Raw genomic sequence first — 17,698 nt, 5'->3', positions numbered from 1 at the left:
TATCAAAGTCCCCTGTCAACACTGTGAATCGGACACTGAAAGATGTGCATCAGCAGCCTTGGTGCGACCCTCCAACTAGTTTCCCTCCATCTTGTAGGCTTGTATCTGGCATCACTTGCTGCGATGCCAGCTATAGTGATAGGGGATTCAATTGTAAGGGGGATAGATAGGAGTTTCTGTGGCCGAGACCGAGACTCCAAGATGGTATGTTGCCTCCCTGGTGCAAGGGTCAAGGATGTCTCGGAGCGGGTGCAGAGCATTCTGAAGGGGGAGGGGGATCAGCCAGTTGTCGTGGTACATGTAGGTACCAACGATGTAGGTAAAAAGAGGGAGGAGGTCCTACAAGCTGAATTTAGGGAGTTAGGAGCTAAATTGAAAAGTAGGACCTCAAAGGTAGTAATCTCTGGATTGCTACCAGTGCCACGAGCTAATGAGTTTAGAGAGAGTAAGATAGATAAGCTAAATACGTGGCTTGAGCAGTGGTGCAAGGGAGAGGGATTTAAATTCTTGAGGCATTGGAACCAGTTCTTGGGGAGGAGTGACCTGTACCAAGGGGACGGTCTACACCTGAACTGTGAGGGAGCCGATGTCCTCGGGGTAATATTTTCTAGGGCGGTTCGGGAGGATTTAAACTAATTTGGCAGGGGGATGGGAACCTAGGTAGTGGAAAAGAGGGAAGTCATATGAAGTCAGAAATAGATGGTAGAAAGGTGAGAAGCAATAAGCAAAGGAGAGAAACACAAAGGGCCAAACTAATTCATAATGAGAGTGTGAAAAAAGCAAGCCTGAAGGCTTTGTATCTTAATGCTAGAAGCATTAGGAACAAGGTGGATGAATTAGTTGTGGAAATAGAGGTAAACAAGTATGATTTGATTGGGATTACAGAAACGTGGCTGCAGGGTGGGCAAGGCTGGGAACTTAACATCCAGGGATATACAATATTTAGGAAGGATCGGCAAAAAGGTAGGGGAGGTGGGGTAGCATTGCTGGTAAAGGAGGGGATTAATGCAATGGAAAGGAAGGATATTAACTCGGATGAAACGGAATCTGTATGGGTAGAAATGAGAAATAGCAAGGGGATGAAAACGTTAGTGGGTGTGATATATAGGCCTCCAAATAGTAATATGGAGGTGAGGGAAGGCATAAAAAGGGAAATTAGAGAAGCGTGCGATAAGAGCACAGCTGTCATCATGGGTGACTTTAATTTACATATTGATTGGACTACCCAAATTAGTAAAAATTCTGAGGAGGAGGAATTCCTGGAATGTTTTCGGGACGGTTATCTGGACCAATATGTCGAGGAGCCGACTCGAGATCAGGCCATTTTAGACTGGGTATTGTGCAATGAGAAGGGACTTATCAGCAATCTTCTTGTACGAGGCCCCTTGGGTCAGAGCGATCATAATATGATCGAGCTCTCAGTCGAGATGGAGAGTGAGGAAATTGAATCAGAGACTAAGGTCCAGAACTTAAATAAAGGGAATTACGAGGGTATGAGACGGGAATTGGGTAAGATTGATTGGGTGGTGTTTCTGGGGGGATTGACAGTGGAGAGACAATGGCAAGCATTCAAAGATAGAATGGAAGAATTCCAGAACATGTTTATACCGGTTTGGCATAAAAATAAACCTAAAAAGGTGACTCAACCGTGGATAACGAGGGAAATTAGGGACAGCATAAAATCAAAAAAAAGGGCATATCAACTGGCAAAAAAAAGCACCAGACCGGAAGATTGGGGGCAGTACAGGATACAGCAAAAGAGGACAAAGGGATTAATCAGGAAGGGGAAAATAGAATACGAAAGTAAACTTGCAGCAAACATAAAGACAGACTGCAAAAGCTTTTATCGGTATATCAGGAGGAAAAGACTGGTAAAATCCCAAGTCGGTCCCTTGCAGTCCGATTCGGGAGAATATATAATGGAGAATAAGGAAATGGCAGACCAATTAAACTCATACTTTGGTTCTGTATTCACAAAGGAGGACACAAATAACCTCCCAGGAATATCGACAAACATAGGGACTAATGAGAGGGAGGAGCTGACAGAAATTAGTATCTCTAGGGATATGGTGTTGGGTAAGTTGAGGGGACTGAAGGCCGATAAATCCCCGGGGCCTGATAAACTACATCCTAGGGTACTTAAGGAGGTGGCCCTGGAGATAGCAGATGCTCTAAGGATCATCTTCCGGAACTCCATTGACTCGGGAACAGTACCCGTGGATTGGAGGGTAGCTAATGTTACCCCAATATTTAAAAAGGGGGGTAGAGAGAAAGCAGGGAATTATAGACCAGTAAGCCTTACATCGGTTGTGTGCAAAATGCTAGAGTCCATTATTAAGGATAAAATAGCGGAGCACTTGACAAATGGGGAAAGGATCGGACAGAGTCAACATGGATTTACAAAGGGTAAATCGTGTTTGACTAATCTGCTGGAATTTTTTGAGGAAGTAACTGGTAAAATAGATGGGGGAGAGCCAGTGGATGTGGTGTACCTTGACTTCCAGAAAGCCTTCGATAAGGTTCCACACAAAAGATTATCATGCAAAATTAAGGCTCATGGGATTGGGGGCAAAGTATTAACGTGGATAGAGAACTGGCTGGCGGATAGAAAACAGAGAGTTGGAATAAACGGCTCGTTTTCGGAGTGGCAGGCAGTGACCAGCGGGGTGCCGCAAGGATCTGTCCTGGGACCCCAGCTGTTCACAATATATATAAATGATCTGGATCAGGGAATTGGATGCAATATTTCCAAATTCGCTGACGACACTAAACTAGGAGGAGGGGTGGGCTCTGATGAGGATGTCAGGAGGCTACAGTGCGATTTGGACAGGTTGGGGGAATGGGCGGATACGTGGCAGATGCACTATAATGTGGATAAATGCGAGGTTATCCACTTTGGGGGTAAAAACAGGAGGGTAGATTATTATCTAAATGGCAATAGATTGGGAGATGGGGAAGTGCAGAGGGACCTGGGTGTTCTTGTGCACCAGTCATTGAAGGAGAGCATGCAGGTGCAACAGGCGATTAAGAAGGCAAATGGTATGTTGGCCTTCATATCAAGGGGGTTCGAGTATAGGAATAGGGATACCTTACTACAGCTGTACAAGGTGCTGGTGAGACCGCATCTGGAGTATTGTGTACAGTTTTGGTCGCCCCATCTGCGGAAGGATGTTCTTGCCATGGAAAGAGTGCAACGGCGATTCACCAGGCTGATACCTGGAATGGCGGGAATGACCTACGAAGAGAGATTAAATAGTTTGGGCTTGTACTCACTGGAGTTTAGAAGATTGAGAGGGGATCTCATCGAAACATATAAAATTATGGCAGGCCTGGACAGGCTGAATTCAGAGAGAATGTTTCCAATGGCCGGGGAGCACAGAACCAGGGGCCACAGTCTAAAAATAGCGGGCAAATCATTTAAAACAGAGATGAGGAAGAATTTCTTCACTCAAAGAGTGGTGAGCCTGTGGAATTCCCTGCCACAGAGGGCTGTGAAGGCTAATTCAATCAATATTTTCAAGAGAGAATTGGATATATTTCTGAAGGCTAAGGGGATTAAGGGTTACGGAGAAAAGGCGGGGACGGGGTACTGAACTGGTAAGATCAGCTATGATCTCAGACGAAGATCAGCCATGATCTCATTGAATGGCGGAGCAGGCTCGAAGGGCCGAATGGCCTACTCCTGTTCCTATCTCTATGTTTCTATGTTTCTATGATGCCTGATTTTATTTTCAATTGTAAGACATGCAATACACTATCCTCCTCCTCACTTATGAATTAAAGTGTAACCATACTACTAATCACCCTATGTCATCAAATTTAGGCTTCTCTAACAGTTTGTATAATAGAGTAATTACACTGTAAACATATTGCTTTGCAGCAAAAGACTAGGCAGAACAATGCTTTCCATAACAGGGCAAAGATTATTTCCTTCCTCTATTAAACTGCCACAGAAATTGTAAAAATAATTGTTGAAATTACATCATACGTGTGTGTGTATGTGTGTGCAAATGATTTTTCTAAAACGAACAAAACTCAAATCAGATGGAATTCACTGGAGGATCAAAATAACACTGACTTGGCATTCCCTGAAGTAGCTGATGCAATATTGTCCCAGATTTCATCAGTGCTATATCCAGGCCTATGGAAGGGGAGGAGAGCTGTAAATTGATGCCAACACAGAGTACCAAAAATGTTTCCCAACAGGAGCATCCCTCACAATGGGCCCGATTTTGTGGATTGTGTGGAAAATGGTCGGGTTTCCCCGAATGTGGGGTTCTGACACACAAAAAAATGGGTCAGCCAGCTGCATGCAATTTTCCCTCAAGTGACCAATTAATTTCCAGCGTGTGGGCAGCCTTGCTAATTGTCCATTTCCAGTCAGGAAGCCCCACAGTATGATGTCATCATTCGTGGTGCTTTCAAGGTCCACAGCAAGCATTGCTTCCTCTGTTGGGTTCCAAACGAACCATACAGGATGGCAGAGGAGCCTGCAGCAGCTGTGGCCAGTGCCAGACCCCGAGCTGCCTCCAAATTCGACGAAGCTTCACTGCAGGCATTATTGGATGGGGTTAGGATCCACTGGGTGGTCCTCTTCCCTAGGTCAGGCAGGAAGAGGCCTCCCACTGAGACCAAGGCTGCATGGATGTAGGTGTCAGCAGATGTCAACTCGAATGTGCATGTAACCTTGGCATCACATCTCTAACTCCTTCCTCTACTCCCCAACAGGACCATCCAGAGCCCCCGTCCCCACTGTGGAGGAGGAAGAGGCTGTGCAGCCAGACTCCTCAGAGGAAGCTCCAACCTCTGAGGGTGCAGCGTCAGCAGAAGTAAGCGCACCCAGCACCAGCGCAGACACTCACACTTCGGGGGGACCTTTGGGACATAGAGTAGTGTTGTCACCTGGTGTTTCACAGCTCACAAGTGAGCCTCAGCAGATTCTGGAGACAGGGACAGCAGTGGAGAGTCCTCGTCGGAGGGCGCAGGACTCTGCCAGCTCAGCTCAGCTGCATGTCGACCCTCTGCCTCTGGGTCCATCCGCAAGAGAAGAGGTGATGGATCTCCATGCACAGATGCAGGAGTCTCTGGCAGGTTTTGTCTCCAGGGTCGTTGCGAGTGTGGAGCGAATGGAGGAGTCCATAGCGACCATGAGCAGAGCCCTTGTGGAGTCATTGGCGCAGGAACGCATCACCATGGAAAGGTTGGCAACCTCCATGGAGGAGATAACTCGCCAGGGTACGGAAAACATGGTGAGTGCTCATAAGAGAATGACATCTCTTGAGGAGCATTGACCATCTATTGAACCGAGAAACCAGACCTTCATGGAAGTCCTTCTGAGTAGGACTGCCAGTGCAGATATGGGTCCCCATGGCCCCCTAAAGCGCAGCAAGATGCTCTCAAGCCACTTCCAAGCGTTGGCCCCTTCTGGCCTGTGCAGCTTCAGGTGAGTGAGCAGCAGCCTGGTGCTCCTGGTGCTCATCCTGTTGTTCCTGGTTCTGCTGCTGCCGCCTCTGCTGCTGGAGATCCTCTAATGGCAAGAAGGGAAGGAAAAAAAGGCGTCCCATGCTTCTGACAGATGCCTCCGCTGAGGAAGCGCTGAGTGAGGGTGGCGAGAGGGGCTTCCCTGGAGATCACATTGGAGAAGTGTGTGAGGCTCCAACCTTCCACAGCTGTGCCTAAGCCTTGAAGAAGTAGCCCCAAGCCTGCAACAACAAGGTCCTTCAACATAGTTAAAAGGTACGAGAGCTGAGAGCTCCATATACAGCAACAAACCCAGGCTTCCCTGTTGCTTAGCAACAGGTGCAGGAACAATGGCCACAAGATCCAAGCGTCCCTGTTGCTTAGCAACAGCTGCAGCTACACCCGATTGCACAGCCACAGATCGAGGAACGGCCAGTAATATGAAGTAAAACTTACCTGAACCTACTCCTGAATTATGCCGGTAAATCGAGAGTTTCCTGTACAAATGCTCTCCGTTTAAATCGCAGCTTTCCCGAATGACCTGCAGCTGAGAGCAAGCAAGCTGGCAAGCTTCACGCCAGGTTTCATCAGCGGGGTTCCCCGCAGGTGGGTTTAGCGTGGGGAACCCCTGAAAATCGCACGGCCACCCTAAAATGGCATTAAACATGCCAATAATTGGTGATCAGGGTCCCGACGGCCAGTCCCGCCAGTGGCGGGCGGGACTGAATCGGCTCGCGGAGAAACGGCGGTCCGAGAGTCGGACGGGGCGGGGAATCAGGCGGGGGGGGGGGGGGTCGCGACCCACTTTTTCGGCGATTTTCGGCCCCCGCCCGCCTGAAAACCCGCCCGACGGCTGGCAGAAAATCGGGGCCATTGAGTCCAAAATTCAATCACCTCCAAAAAAAAACAACACAAGTACTATAATGCAAAAAAACTATTTTGTGGCAAGCCTGTTGCTGGAGGTCACTCGCTAACGTTTTGGAGGTTACAAACTGTAGTAGACTTCAGGAGCTGGAAAAACATCTTACTTTTATAACTTGATTTTTTTTTAAAGCAAGTAAAACCTGCATCTCTGACGTGTTCTTCCTCCAATTCACAGACTGTCAGAGTCTCATGCAATTTTCTCTGTGCTGCAGAAGTGTTACCAGGTAACTTAATGAAGGAGTATAGTAAATGAAAAGCAGAAATAACACTTGATGTCATTACATTTTGTAACGTGACATTCTTAGAAATTAATGGCTATATTTTCCCTCATTCGCTAATTTGAGCAAGATTATCCAATAATTTAAATTAAATAATGTAACATAGCAAAGTGGTAATTTAGTGCTTCAATATCTGAATTATCAGGTAATTCAAACTAAGTGACGTTGAATTAAGAGGGCTACAGTGCTGCTTTATGCTCATGTTTATTTTTTTGTTAAAGTTAGTGAACTAATAAAAATATAGCCCTACATTTAGTTAGTAAAAACCGATTCTCCTCAACCTTTCTTTACAGCAGTACCATGTAGAGTCTGGCCAGCTTGGTAAGATGATGTAATTGGGTTGAAATTGTCCTGTGATTTTACTAAAGCAGACTTTAACATGTTCATATGAAATTCCTTGGTCTGCTATTAAACAAAGGCATTAACCAGCGTTTAAATTAATTAACACATTCAATAAAATAGTGGATAGAGGAATTTGATATAAATGCATTAGCCCGTGAGATGTCAGGAGGTCCGCCAGTTGATTTGTCCCATCAATATACAGGGGAGACTGCTGATGTCGGTATAAACATTAGTATTCTCCCCTGTATATTGAGACAAGTGGATTAGTCTCAGTTATACAAAGACTGTGCATGTACAGTCAATTCAGGTTCTTACTGTTGGACACCATTTGAACGCTTAGACAAGTCCCTTTGATGTGTCACTGACTTGTACAGCAGTAGTTATCTCAGTACGTTTGTTTTTACATCCAGCCCTAATCGCTTCCATGTTCATAAACCACGCGTCGCTTTTAACTAGTAAATAAAATAGTGGAAGTTATAACTTCTCTTCCAGGGGATTAAAATCTGAGGGTGGGGAAATCCACGAGTTGCATTGTCCGAGGTAGTGCGAGCCTTCCTTTCAACCCTTTGAAAAGAAAGCAGTCAATGAAGAGTGCGCGCTGCGCCCTGCGGAGTGGGGGGGAAAAGAGACTTTCCAGTCTCTGGGCCTGCGGCAAGGCCATATTAATCGGGATCCGGTGTGACTCTCTTCTTCAATGTCTTCAGTCTGAGTTAATGAAATAGCTGACGGCGTTATCATGATTTTCCTTGTACCTCAGAGCTTTATATTCATGGCCACGCACTTCTCTGACGGACAGATAGGCCTAGTCTGAGTACTCATGTCCTTTGAGATACCACCGGCTATTTGTGAAAGGGTTGGGGAGAAGGAAAGAGGGGGGGCTGCCTTTGTCACTAAGGATTTATGGCGATGAGGTCGGGTGGGCAAAGTCACTCAGGGCCCTGTTTATTTCGCCATTTCTCTCATGTGCCAACCGCCTCTACCATTACTGGTGCTGTTAATTTAAGTCACTGGCTTTCACCTCCGTGTTGGGGTTTGGTATCGAAATAAGAGGGAAGTTCTGTTTCCAGAATGAAGGAGGTGGACCTGGAATTTTAGTCCAGTCCGACCGGGTGTGCATAAAATGAGGCTGTAGTGAGCACAGGGCTTGTTGCTCCTGGTTCATTTCCTGTTAAACAAATGGTTGATGGGGTGGAGCAGACCCTGGGCATGAAATGGGCAGATAATGTAGGATAGAAACAGAAATGCTGGAAATACTCAGCAGGTCAGGCAGCATCTGTGGCGAGAGAAACAGTGTTAATGTTTCAGGTCGATGACCTTTCATCAGACCTGAAACTTCAACTCTGTTTCACTCTCCATGGCTGCTGCCTGACCTGCTGAGTATTTCCAGCATTTTCTGTTTTTATTTCAGATTTCCAAGATCCGCAGTATTTTGCTAATGTAAATTTGGGACATAATAAATGCTTCTTTACGTAAGGTGTAATAGAGCTGTTAATAACTAATACTTATACAGAAAAAATACTTGTGTTGTGTTACAGGGGGTCCACGGAAGCAAAAAGGTTGAGAACCCCTACATTAGCATGTTCTCTACCAATATCATACACTATGATTTCAAGGGTTTAACACTTAATTTAGGTGTTTGCGACAGCAACATTTAATAATTCGCTCTCTCAGCAACAATATTGTCACAACAAAACATGAACAAGTGGTTAATTTCTTGTACTATGGCTGTATTGATAGAAAACCATCATAAAACGTTAAAAAAATAAAAAGCAAAAATGAAAGTTTTCATTCAAGCTCCCATTCACAAAATGTTTGCTAAACGCAGAATTAAATGGTGCAAGTTGAACAAAATTAGCAAGCACAAGTCAGTTATTGTTTTCCAATTTCCAGTGCAATAGTTCAAACAATACTTGTTGATACAAGCAAGTTAATACTAGCAACTTCAGAGTTACATAACTTTGGCAAAGGACGCAGTTTTAAACATCTGGAACAACTCAAGCAGAATCAAAGCTGCCTTTCATTCCTTGAAACTGAATCCTCCAATCAGCTGTGGACACTTGACAATTCTCCATCTCCTCTGAACCAGCAGCCAGGCAATGTAGCAAATCAGCACACCAGCAACAGCTAATTTTAGTTTGCAGTCTTGTACATCACAGAGAATCTGTAAGTGGCCATTACCTGTTGCAAAAAAATATTCTAGCCTCCATTGCTGGCTAGAGATGTTAAGATTATGATGAAGGGTTCCACCCAATGGCATTAGCCATCTTTCTTTTTCAGAAACCAATTGGCCTACTATGCATTTCCAGTTTTTATTTCAGATTTCCAGCATTTACAGATTTACTGTTTATCTTTTAAGGTTTACCGGGGTATTTAAAAAGTTAGACTATGAATTGGTGTATATAGGACATATGCCTTAGATCAGTACTGTAAAAATAGACCCATCTCAGTGAATTAATGCATCATGGTAGTGTGATACTGAGCCACACACACCAGGAACCATTTAGATTTGATCACTGGTCTGTGATGAATATGGTTAATCTCACAATTGGGGTGACTGTGAGAGTTCTACAATTAGCTTCAGCATCCCTGGACTTCAGACAAGAAAGACTCCCAATTGCCATCCTCCAACCACCACTGAAAATACATGTAAGTGGATGCTGAATGAGGCCAGAGAAACCCCTCATACTCATGTCTACTCTAGCCATGTGCTAGAATAGGGAAAGATAGGAAGATTAGGGAGCTCACATCCAATCACGAAAGCTGGTGGACCATTAAACAACTAACGTGAGGAGGAGGCTCCATGAACATCCCCATCCTCAATGATGGCGGAGCCCCGCACGACTGAAAAAGTCAAGGCTGAAGCGCCGAGTGGATGATTCATATCGGCCTCCTCCTGAGATCCCCACCATCACAGAAGCCAGTCTTCAGCCAATTCGATTCACTCCACGTGATATCAACGGCTGAGCACACTGGATACAGCAAAGGCTATGATCCCCGACAACATCCTGGCTGTCGTGCTGAAGACTTATGCTCCAGAACTAGCCGCACCTCTAGCCAAGATGTTCCAGTACAGCTACAACACTGGCATCTACCCGACAAAGTAGAAAATTGCCCAGGTATGTCCTATCCACAAGAAGCAGGACAAATCCAATCCGGCCAATTACCGCCCCAGCAGTCTACTCTCAATCATCAGCAAAGTGATGGAAGGTGTCGTCGACAGTGCGATCAAACGGCACTTACTCAACCATAACCTGCTCACCAATGCTCAGTTTGGGTTCTGCCAGGACCACTCAGCTCCAGATCTCATCACAATCTTGGCCCAAACATGGACAAAAGAGCTGAATTCTAGAGGTGAGATGAGAGGGACTGCCGTTGATGTCAAGGCAGCATTTGACCGAATGTGGCATCAAGGAGCCCTAGTAAAATTGAAGTCAATGGGAATCAGGGAATACTCTCCACTGGCTGGAGTCATACGTAGCACAAAGGAAGATGATTGTGGTTGTTGGAGGTCAATCATCATAGCCCCAGGACATCGCTGCAGGAGTTACTCAGGGCAGTATCCTAGGTCCAACCATTTTCAGCTGCTTCATCAATGACCTTCCCTCCATCATAAGGTCAGAAATGGGGATGTTTGCTGATGACTGCACAGTGTTCAGTTCCATTCACAACTCCTCAGATAATGAAGTAGTCCTTTCCCACATGCAGCAAGACCTGGACAACCTTCAGGCTTGGGCTGATAAGTGGCAAGTAACATTCACGCCACACAAGTGCCAGGCAACAAGAGAGTCTAGCCACCTCCACTTGACATTCAATGGGATTGTGGTGATTGACCTCCAACAACCATCGCTGATTCCTCCACCATCAACATCCTGCGGGGAGTGGGGGGCGGCGGTGGTGGTCACCATTGACCAGAAACTTAACTGGACAAGCTACATAAATATTGTGGCTACAAGAGGTCAGAGGCTAGGTATTCTGCAGCGAGTGACTCACCTCCTGACTCCCCAAAGTTTTTCCACCATCTACAGGGCACAAGTCAGGAGTGTGATGGAATACTCTCCACTTGCCTGGATGTGTGCAGCTCCAACAGCACTTAAGAAGCTCGACACCATCCAGGACAAAGCAGCCCGCTTGATTGGCACCCCATCCACCACCTTAAACATTCACTCCCTCCACCACCGTCGCACCATGGCTGCAGTGTGTGCCAATTACAAGATGCAATGCAACAACTCGCCAAGGCTTCTTAGTGAGCACCTCCCAAAACCGCAACCTCTACCACCTAGAAGGGCAAGGGTAAGGGCAGCAGGTGCATGGGAGCAACACCACCTGCAAGTTCCCCTCCAAGTCACACACCATCCTGACTTGGAAATATATCACCGTTCCTTCATCGTCGTTGGGTCAAAATCCTGGAACTCCCTCCCTAACAGCACTGTGGGAGTACCTTCACCTCACAGACTGCAGCGGTTCAAAAAGGCTGCTCATCACCACCTTCTCAATGGCACTTAGGGATGGGCAATAAATGCTGGCCTTTCCAGCAATGCCCACATTCCATGAACGAATGAAAAAAAAAGGGGTGGTGTCAGGAAGAGATGGCGGAAATGCAGTGGATGTGGTGTACATGAACTTTCAGAAAGCCTTTGATAAGGTACCACAAAGGAGACTAATGGAGAAGATTAACAGATATAGAATTAGGAGAAGGGTAGCAAATTGGATTACAAACTGGTGAGAAGGGAAGAAACAAGAGAGTAGGATTTAAGGGTAGTTTTTCCAGAGTGGTTAGAACTCAGAATTATCTTCTGGGACTGATTCGGTTTGCCAAGTACACCAGATTTGAATATAGGTCTCAAGGGGTGGTCCAAATTTGTAGATGATACTACAATATCATAGTAAACAATTCTGAGGACCAAAGGAACAGGATATTAATAAAATGGTGAAATGGGGAAAAAAATGATACTTGGAGTGGGGGAAAGCTGGATGATGGGAAAGACTGGAAAGATTTGGGGATTCAGGTTCATAAGTCATTAAAAGCAGCAGCTCAATTACATAAGGCCATAAAAAAGCTAATGGAATACTGGGTTTTATGGCAAGAGGTATTGAATGTTAAAATAGAGATGTAATTTTGGATCCAAATAAAATCTTAGTAAGACCACAGTTACTGTTGAGCTCCAAAATATAGGAAGGATGAGGCAACAAAGAGGGTACATTGCACACTCGGTAGGATTCTGCCTACTATGAGGAAATATAAATCTGAAGACTTGAAAAATTGGGGCTGTTTTTGTTAGAACAGCAGAGATTACGGGGCAATTTGATAGGACAGAGTACTGTAGATAGAAACAAATGGTTTCCAACAAGTGATGGGTCTAGAATAAGGGGACATAAATAAAAAATTTAATTTAAGAGATTTAGGACAGGAGAAACTAAAAGCACAACATTGTGAGGCTGAGGAATAAAAAGGATATGAGAACAGAGTGGGCACATGGGATTTGGACTACTGCTTGTGTGGAGGATGAATACCAACGAAGACCGGTTAGGCCGAACAGCCGGTTTCCATGTTGTAATCGGTGTAATTTTTATCTAATTTTGTGGCCACAAAATGAACACACCCAGTAAGTAGTCAACAGTGAGCTGTTGCTGCCAAAAAAAAATCAAAACTGGCTTTGAAAAGTTTAAGTTACATTAAGACAGTCACCATAACTACACTAAAACATTATTTGCAGCTAACAGTGAAATAATTAATGGCATCAAGCGCTCTAAAACATAAAGCACTCCAATATCCTCTGGTACTGCACTGGTTAGTGTGTTTTACACAAATTCCTTTGTATTATATTTTAACGGAGTACTTATTTTTACAAACAAATGAGTCGTTCTGTGCATGTGCACTGTATGGGGTGGAGCCTAAACACCATCCCACCCCCACTGGAACTGTGCATCCGCACCAGAGGTTCCAAACGGAGGTGCCTAGCCTCAGGGCTGCGGCCTCAGCCATGCTCTCCTCCCTGTGGAGAAGATCAGGGGAAAAAGGGGGGGGGTGGGGGTGGAGGGCCAAGATAGAAGGTCAGGGTCTCGGGGGGTGGACGGTTGTTCGAGCACGGAGAGAACAGTGGGGATAGGGGAAGAATGTGATCCAGGTCTAAGGTGCGGGGTTCGGGTGGGAATGAGAGCGAGAACATGATCCAATTGGGAAGACGGATCACATTCTCCTCCTCTGTTAGACATGGATCATGTTCTTCCAACTGGATGAATTTCGTGAATCCCTTCTCACACACTGTGCAGGTGAACAGACCCACGCCAGTATGATCTTGCTGGTGTATCAGTAGGTTGGATACACACACGCATCCCACACACACTAAAGTTGTAGTCTTGACCTTGGTCCCTTCATTCTGAATTGAAAATTTATCACTTCCAGAAGGATCTTCACAAAGCTAACAGTTCCACTTTTTGTAGGCTGCCTGACAAGACTGGATAAAATTACGCATTGCGGAGTACTCTACAGCAGGCAGGATCAAATTACACATTCCAGACAAACTGTTGGGTGTACAAAAGCAAAATACTGCAGATGCTGGAAATCGGAAATAAAAACAGAAAATGCTGGAAATACTCAGGTCAGGCAGCATCTGTAGAGAGAGAAACAGAGTTAACGTTTCAGGTCGATGACCCTTCATCAGAACTGGAAAAAGTTGGAGGTGTAACAGGTTTTTAAGCAAGTGTATGGCAGGGAGAGGGGAGGTAAGAACAAAAGGGAAGGTCTGTGATAGGATGGAAGGCAGGCGAGATTAAATGACAAAAGGGATGATGGTGCAAGGCAAAAGGAGATTGTAATGGGACAAGTTAAGAAACAAAAGATGACAATGGCAGGATGATCAACAGCTGCCATGTGAGAGAGAGAAAAAAAGATAGAGGCAGAGGTTATTGTCTGAAATTGTTGAACTCAATGTTGAGTCCAGAAGGCTGTAAAGTGCCTAATCGAAAGATGAGGTGCTGTTCCCCGAGTTTACGTTGAGCTTCATTGGAACAGTGCAAGAGGCCAAGGACGGAGAGGTCAAAGTGGGAGTGGAGTGGAGAATTTAAGTGACAGGCAGCTCGGGGTCACCCTTACGGACTAAACAGAGGTGTTCCACGAAACGGTCACCTAATCTGCGTTTGGTCTCCCCAATGTAGAGGAGACCACATCGTGAGCAGTGAATATAGTATACTAAATTGCAAAAAGTACAAGTAAATCGCTGTTTCACCTGGAAGGGGTGTTTGGGGCCCTGGACAGTGGGAAGGTATAAGGGCAGGTGTTACATCTCCTGCGCTTGCACGGGAAGGTGCCCGGCGAAGGGGAAGGGGTGATAGAGGAGTGGACCACGTTTTCGTGGAGGGAGCAGTCCCTTTGGAATGCTGAAAGGGGAGGTGAGGGGAAGATGTGTTTGGTGGTGGGATCACGCTGGAGGTGGCGGAGGATGGTCCATTGAATGTGGAGGCTGGTGGGGTGAAAGGTGAGGACAAGGGGAACCCCCATCGTGGTTCCGGGAGGGAGGGGCAGGGGTGAGAGCAGAAGTGTAGGAAATAGAACAGGCACGGTCAAGGGCCGTGTCAACCACAGTAGAGGGGAATCCTCGGTTGAGGAAAAAGGAAGACATGTCGGAAGCACTAGTCTGGAAGGTGGCATTGTCAGAGCAGATGCGGCGGAGACGGAGAAACTGGGAGAATGGAATAGAGTCCTTACAGGAAGTGGGGTGGGAGGAAGTGTAGTCCAGGTAGCTGTGGGAGTCAGTGGGCTTATAGTGAATGTTTGTCAATAGCCTATCTCCAGAGATGGAGACAGAGAAGTCGAGGAAGGGAAGGGAAGAGTCGGAGATGGACCATGTGAAGGTGAGGGAAGGGTGAAAATTGGAAGCAAAGTGAATAAAATTTTCTAGTTCAGGGCAAGAGCAGGAACCGGCACCGATAGTCATACAGTCATCAATGTACCGGAAAAAAAGGTGAGGGAGGGGACCTGAGTAGGGCTGGAACAAAGAATGTTCCACATATCCCACGAAAAGGCAGGCATAGCTAGGACCCATGCGGGTCCCCATAGCAACACCTTTAATTTGGAAGAAGTGAGTGGAGTCAAAGGAGAAGTTGTTCAATGTGAGAACAAGTTCAGCCAGGCGAAGGAGGGTAGTGGTGGATGGGGACTGGTTAGGCCTCTGTTCAAGGAAGAAGCAGAGCGCCCTCAGGCCATCCTGGTGGGGGATGGAGGTGTAGAGGGATTGTACGTCCATAGTGAAAACTGTTGGGTGTGTCTTGTCTTCCAAAGGGACCAATCATATATCTGGTCCAACCCACATGTGTTGCAAATAAACACAGCACTATTTTAGTGCACTGAATAATCCTTTATTTGATTGACAAAGATGTTCAAATAGTACACAATTTTTTTATGTGAACCCATTAACCAGTGTGCTACCAGAAGAAATCAAATTCGAAGCTGGAAATGAGGAAAGGCTGGTAAGTCCATCTACTTTTTCCTTATGTTTAGGTCCAGTTATAGATCCTGCTTTGGTACCAAACCAGGGCTCAATAATGTCCAGTCTGAAAAGGGGGGGAAGAAATTGTCATTTAAAAAACAAACAGGTCCTTCAAACTTCTCTATGGCTATAAACGCATAGTTGCACAGTAATTTTTTTGGCAATTTGCATTATGTAGTACATTGACCCGTAATTTGCAGTCAGCGGTGAAGCAAAGGTGCCCGCCACTGGCCTCAAAGAAAGCTGCCAACAGAGATCTCTGGCAAGAAGTTTGCCTTTCTCGACATGCAATTGATTACAGCGCAGTATAAGGGAATCCCTAGTGAAGAGCTGCAGTGGTATCAACAAGCTGTCTAAGCAGTCGATCACATTGAAGAATTCTCAACAAACCAGGAAATGAAAAGCAGCTTTTATCCAGACTTTAAAAATACAAGAGCACGAAACAAAGATTGGGACTTTCACATGGAGATAAAAGGTAAAAGCGGAAATATCATGAATAAAGTTTTTTTTTTAATTAAGCTTAAAAAAATTGTAATTTTTATCATAATGGAGAAATTTGACACTCCACAAATATAAGTCAATGCGCTGTTAAAACCCCAGTTACACCTATTCCAACCAGGCTTAACATTTAATGGCGTATTTAGCAGTGATATTAGCACATAAAAGCCTACGTTTGTGTCAGTTCCACTGATTGCCGGTTATTGTTGCGGTTAGGGTGGGGGTGGCGGGGTGTGTGAGGAGGGGGACCCACAGGGCAGCCTGTGTCAGAGCAGCAGGATTTCCACGTTTAGATGCGCATGCGCTAAATTCTGAAATTGCGGTAAGTTTCAGAGCACTCCTAGCTTCCTCTTATCCATAGAATTTCTATACATTGGAACATACCTGGTCATTTTCTCAAGTTAGTTGGTTCCGATAATTTTACAAGGCGTTGCTTCCAGTGCAGAGGAATACTTGCTCCAACTTTGGGTGAAGCTTTAAAAAAAATTCACAAGTTTTTTTTTCTTGACACTGGTGTTTAGAGCCACTCAAAACAGTAATGGCCCAGAAATTCGGGTCGGAGGCTTCCCGCGGGTGCAAGCCCCCGACCTGCACTTACCTAGCGCGCCTGCCGTTGTGCTGTGGGCCCGCGTGGGATTCCGATCCTGGGCCTGCTCCAGCTGCCGCCACGCAGTGCTCGCGTATCCCAGGGGCGCAGTTAGTTCGAAGCGTCCCCTGGGATCACGTGGGCCATGGAGAGCCAATCGTAGTAGGGAATCTCTGTAGCAGGGAAGACCTGTCAAATCTATGAATAGAGATCGGCCCCAAAACCTAACTAAAACTTCAAATAATTTTTTGTTTTAAATCACATTTTAAAAATAACTATAAATTACATAAAATAGCTATTTTAAACAGTAATTTAAATTTTTGAAAAAATTAATTACAGTTTTTAACGGGGCTAAAAATAAACTTACCTTTCTTTAAAGTATTTAAAAATAATAAACCTGTGGAAAAAATGTTTTAATTTTACTTAATTCACCACTTACCTTGTTAAAAGCAGGCCTTGCGACTGCTTTTTAAACGCGCAGCTGCTAGAGACTTACCCTCCCAGAGAAACCTGTAAAAAAAACGGAAGTTCCAGGCGTACGCACTGCCTCTCCGGCACACGCGTTTGACCTGTGAACCCCTTCCTTCAAGGGAACGGAAGTTCCAGTTTCCAGTGCATGCACGAAACCGGCACTTTCGTTGGCCCTACGCGCGAGTACACAGCGCGTATTCACCCGTGGGGACCCGAATTTCTGGCCCAATATTAATATCTAAGATGCTACATTAATTTTGTGCATTAAAGCAATGCACCATAATAACTGGTTACAGATTTGGCAAACTGTTTCCTCTGCTAGCTATGGGGGATTTATACAGTATATAGCTGAGCTACGCTGAACAAGGTTCAAACCCTAATCTTTGCAGTTATTTGATCTTAGCTGGGCCAACAGGAGGTATGACAATGTGCATCAGTGCTCCTGTATTAAGGAGGGGGAAAATGGCAGAGATTTTTTTGCCCCAGATCACTATCCAGTAACCCCTGCTGGAAAGTGTGCTTCACTTATATTAACAGTGGTTCCCCGTGAAGTAGAAAAAGAAAACGAAAACTGCATTTGCTCTGTGATCAGGTGAAATATGGTAGTATACAGCAAAGTGTGATTATATGGGAAAACCAGTACTGGTTTAGAA

At 45.4% G+C, this 17,698-nt stretch overlaps 1 protein-coding gene across 6 annotated transcripts in view; it reads right to left on the bottom strand.

The window, feature by feature from the left end:
• Positions 1-15,324: 15,324 nt before the first annotated feature.
• The window catches only part of LOC147125238 (uncharacterized), a 47,913-nt gene continuing 45,539 nt past the window's right edge, over positions 15,325-17,698 (bottom strand). For 4 of the 6 annotated variants that reach the window (XM_085999707.1, XM_085999700.1, XM_085999717.1 and 1 more), the window contains 3 exons: positions 16,587-16,772; positions 16,373-16,462; positions 15,325-15,554 (listed from right to left, as the gene is read on the bottom strand). In XM_085999707.1, the coding sequence (XP_085855833.1) occupies positions 16,377-16,462; positions 16,587-16,772 (272 nt within the window). In that variant the 3' untranslated portion in view covers positions 15,325-15,554; positions 16,373-16,376. The remainder of the gene's footprint in view (positions 15,555-16,372; positions 16,463-16,586; positions 16,773-17,698) is intronic. The other 2 variants (XM_085999726.1, XM_085999736.1) reach the window with 2 other exon arrangements.

The sequence above is a fragment of the Somniosus microcephalus genome, chromosome 1 (assembly GCF_052327205.1).
Source record: "Somniosus microcephalus isolate GS21.2 chromosome 1, FLI_Smic_1.0, whole genome shotgun sequence".
Taxonomy (NCBI): domain Eukaryota; kingdom Metazoa; phylum Chordata; class Chondrichthyes; order Squaliformes; family Somniosidae; genus Somniosus; species Somniosus microcephalus.
Note: the sequence above shows the minus strand (reverse complement) of the source record. Positions and strands in the feature narration are given on the sequence as shown.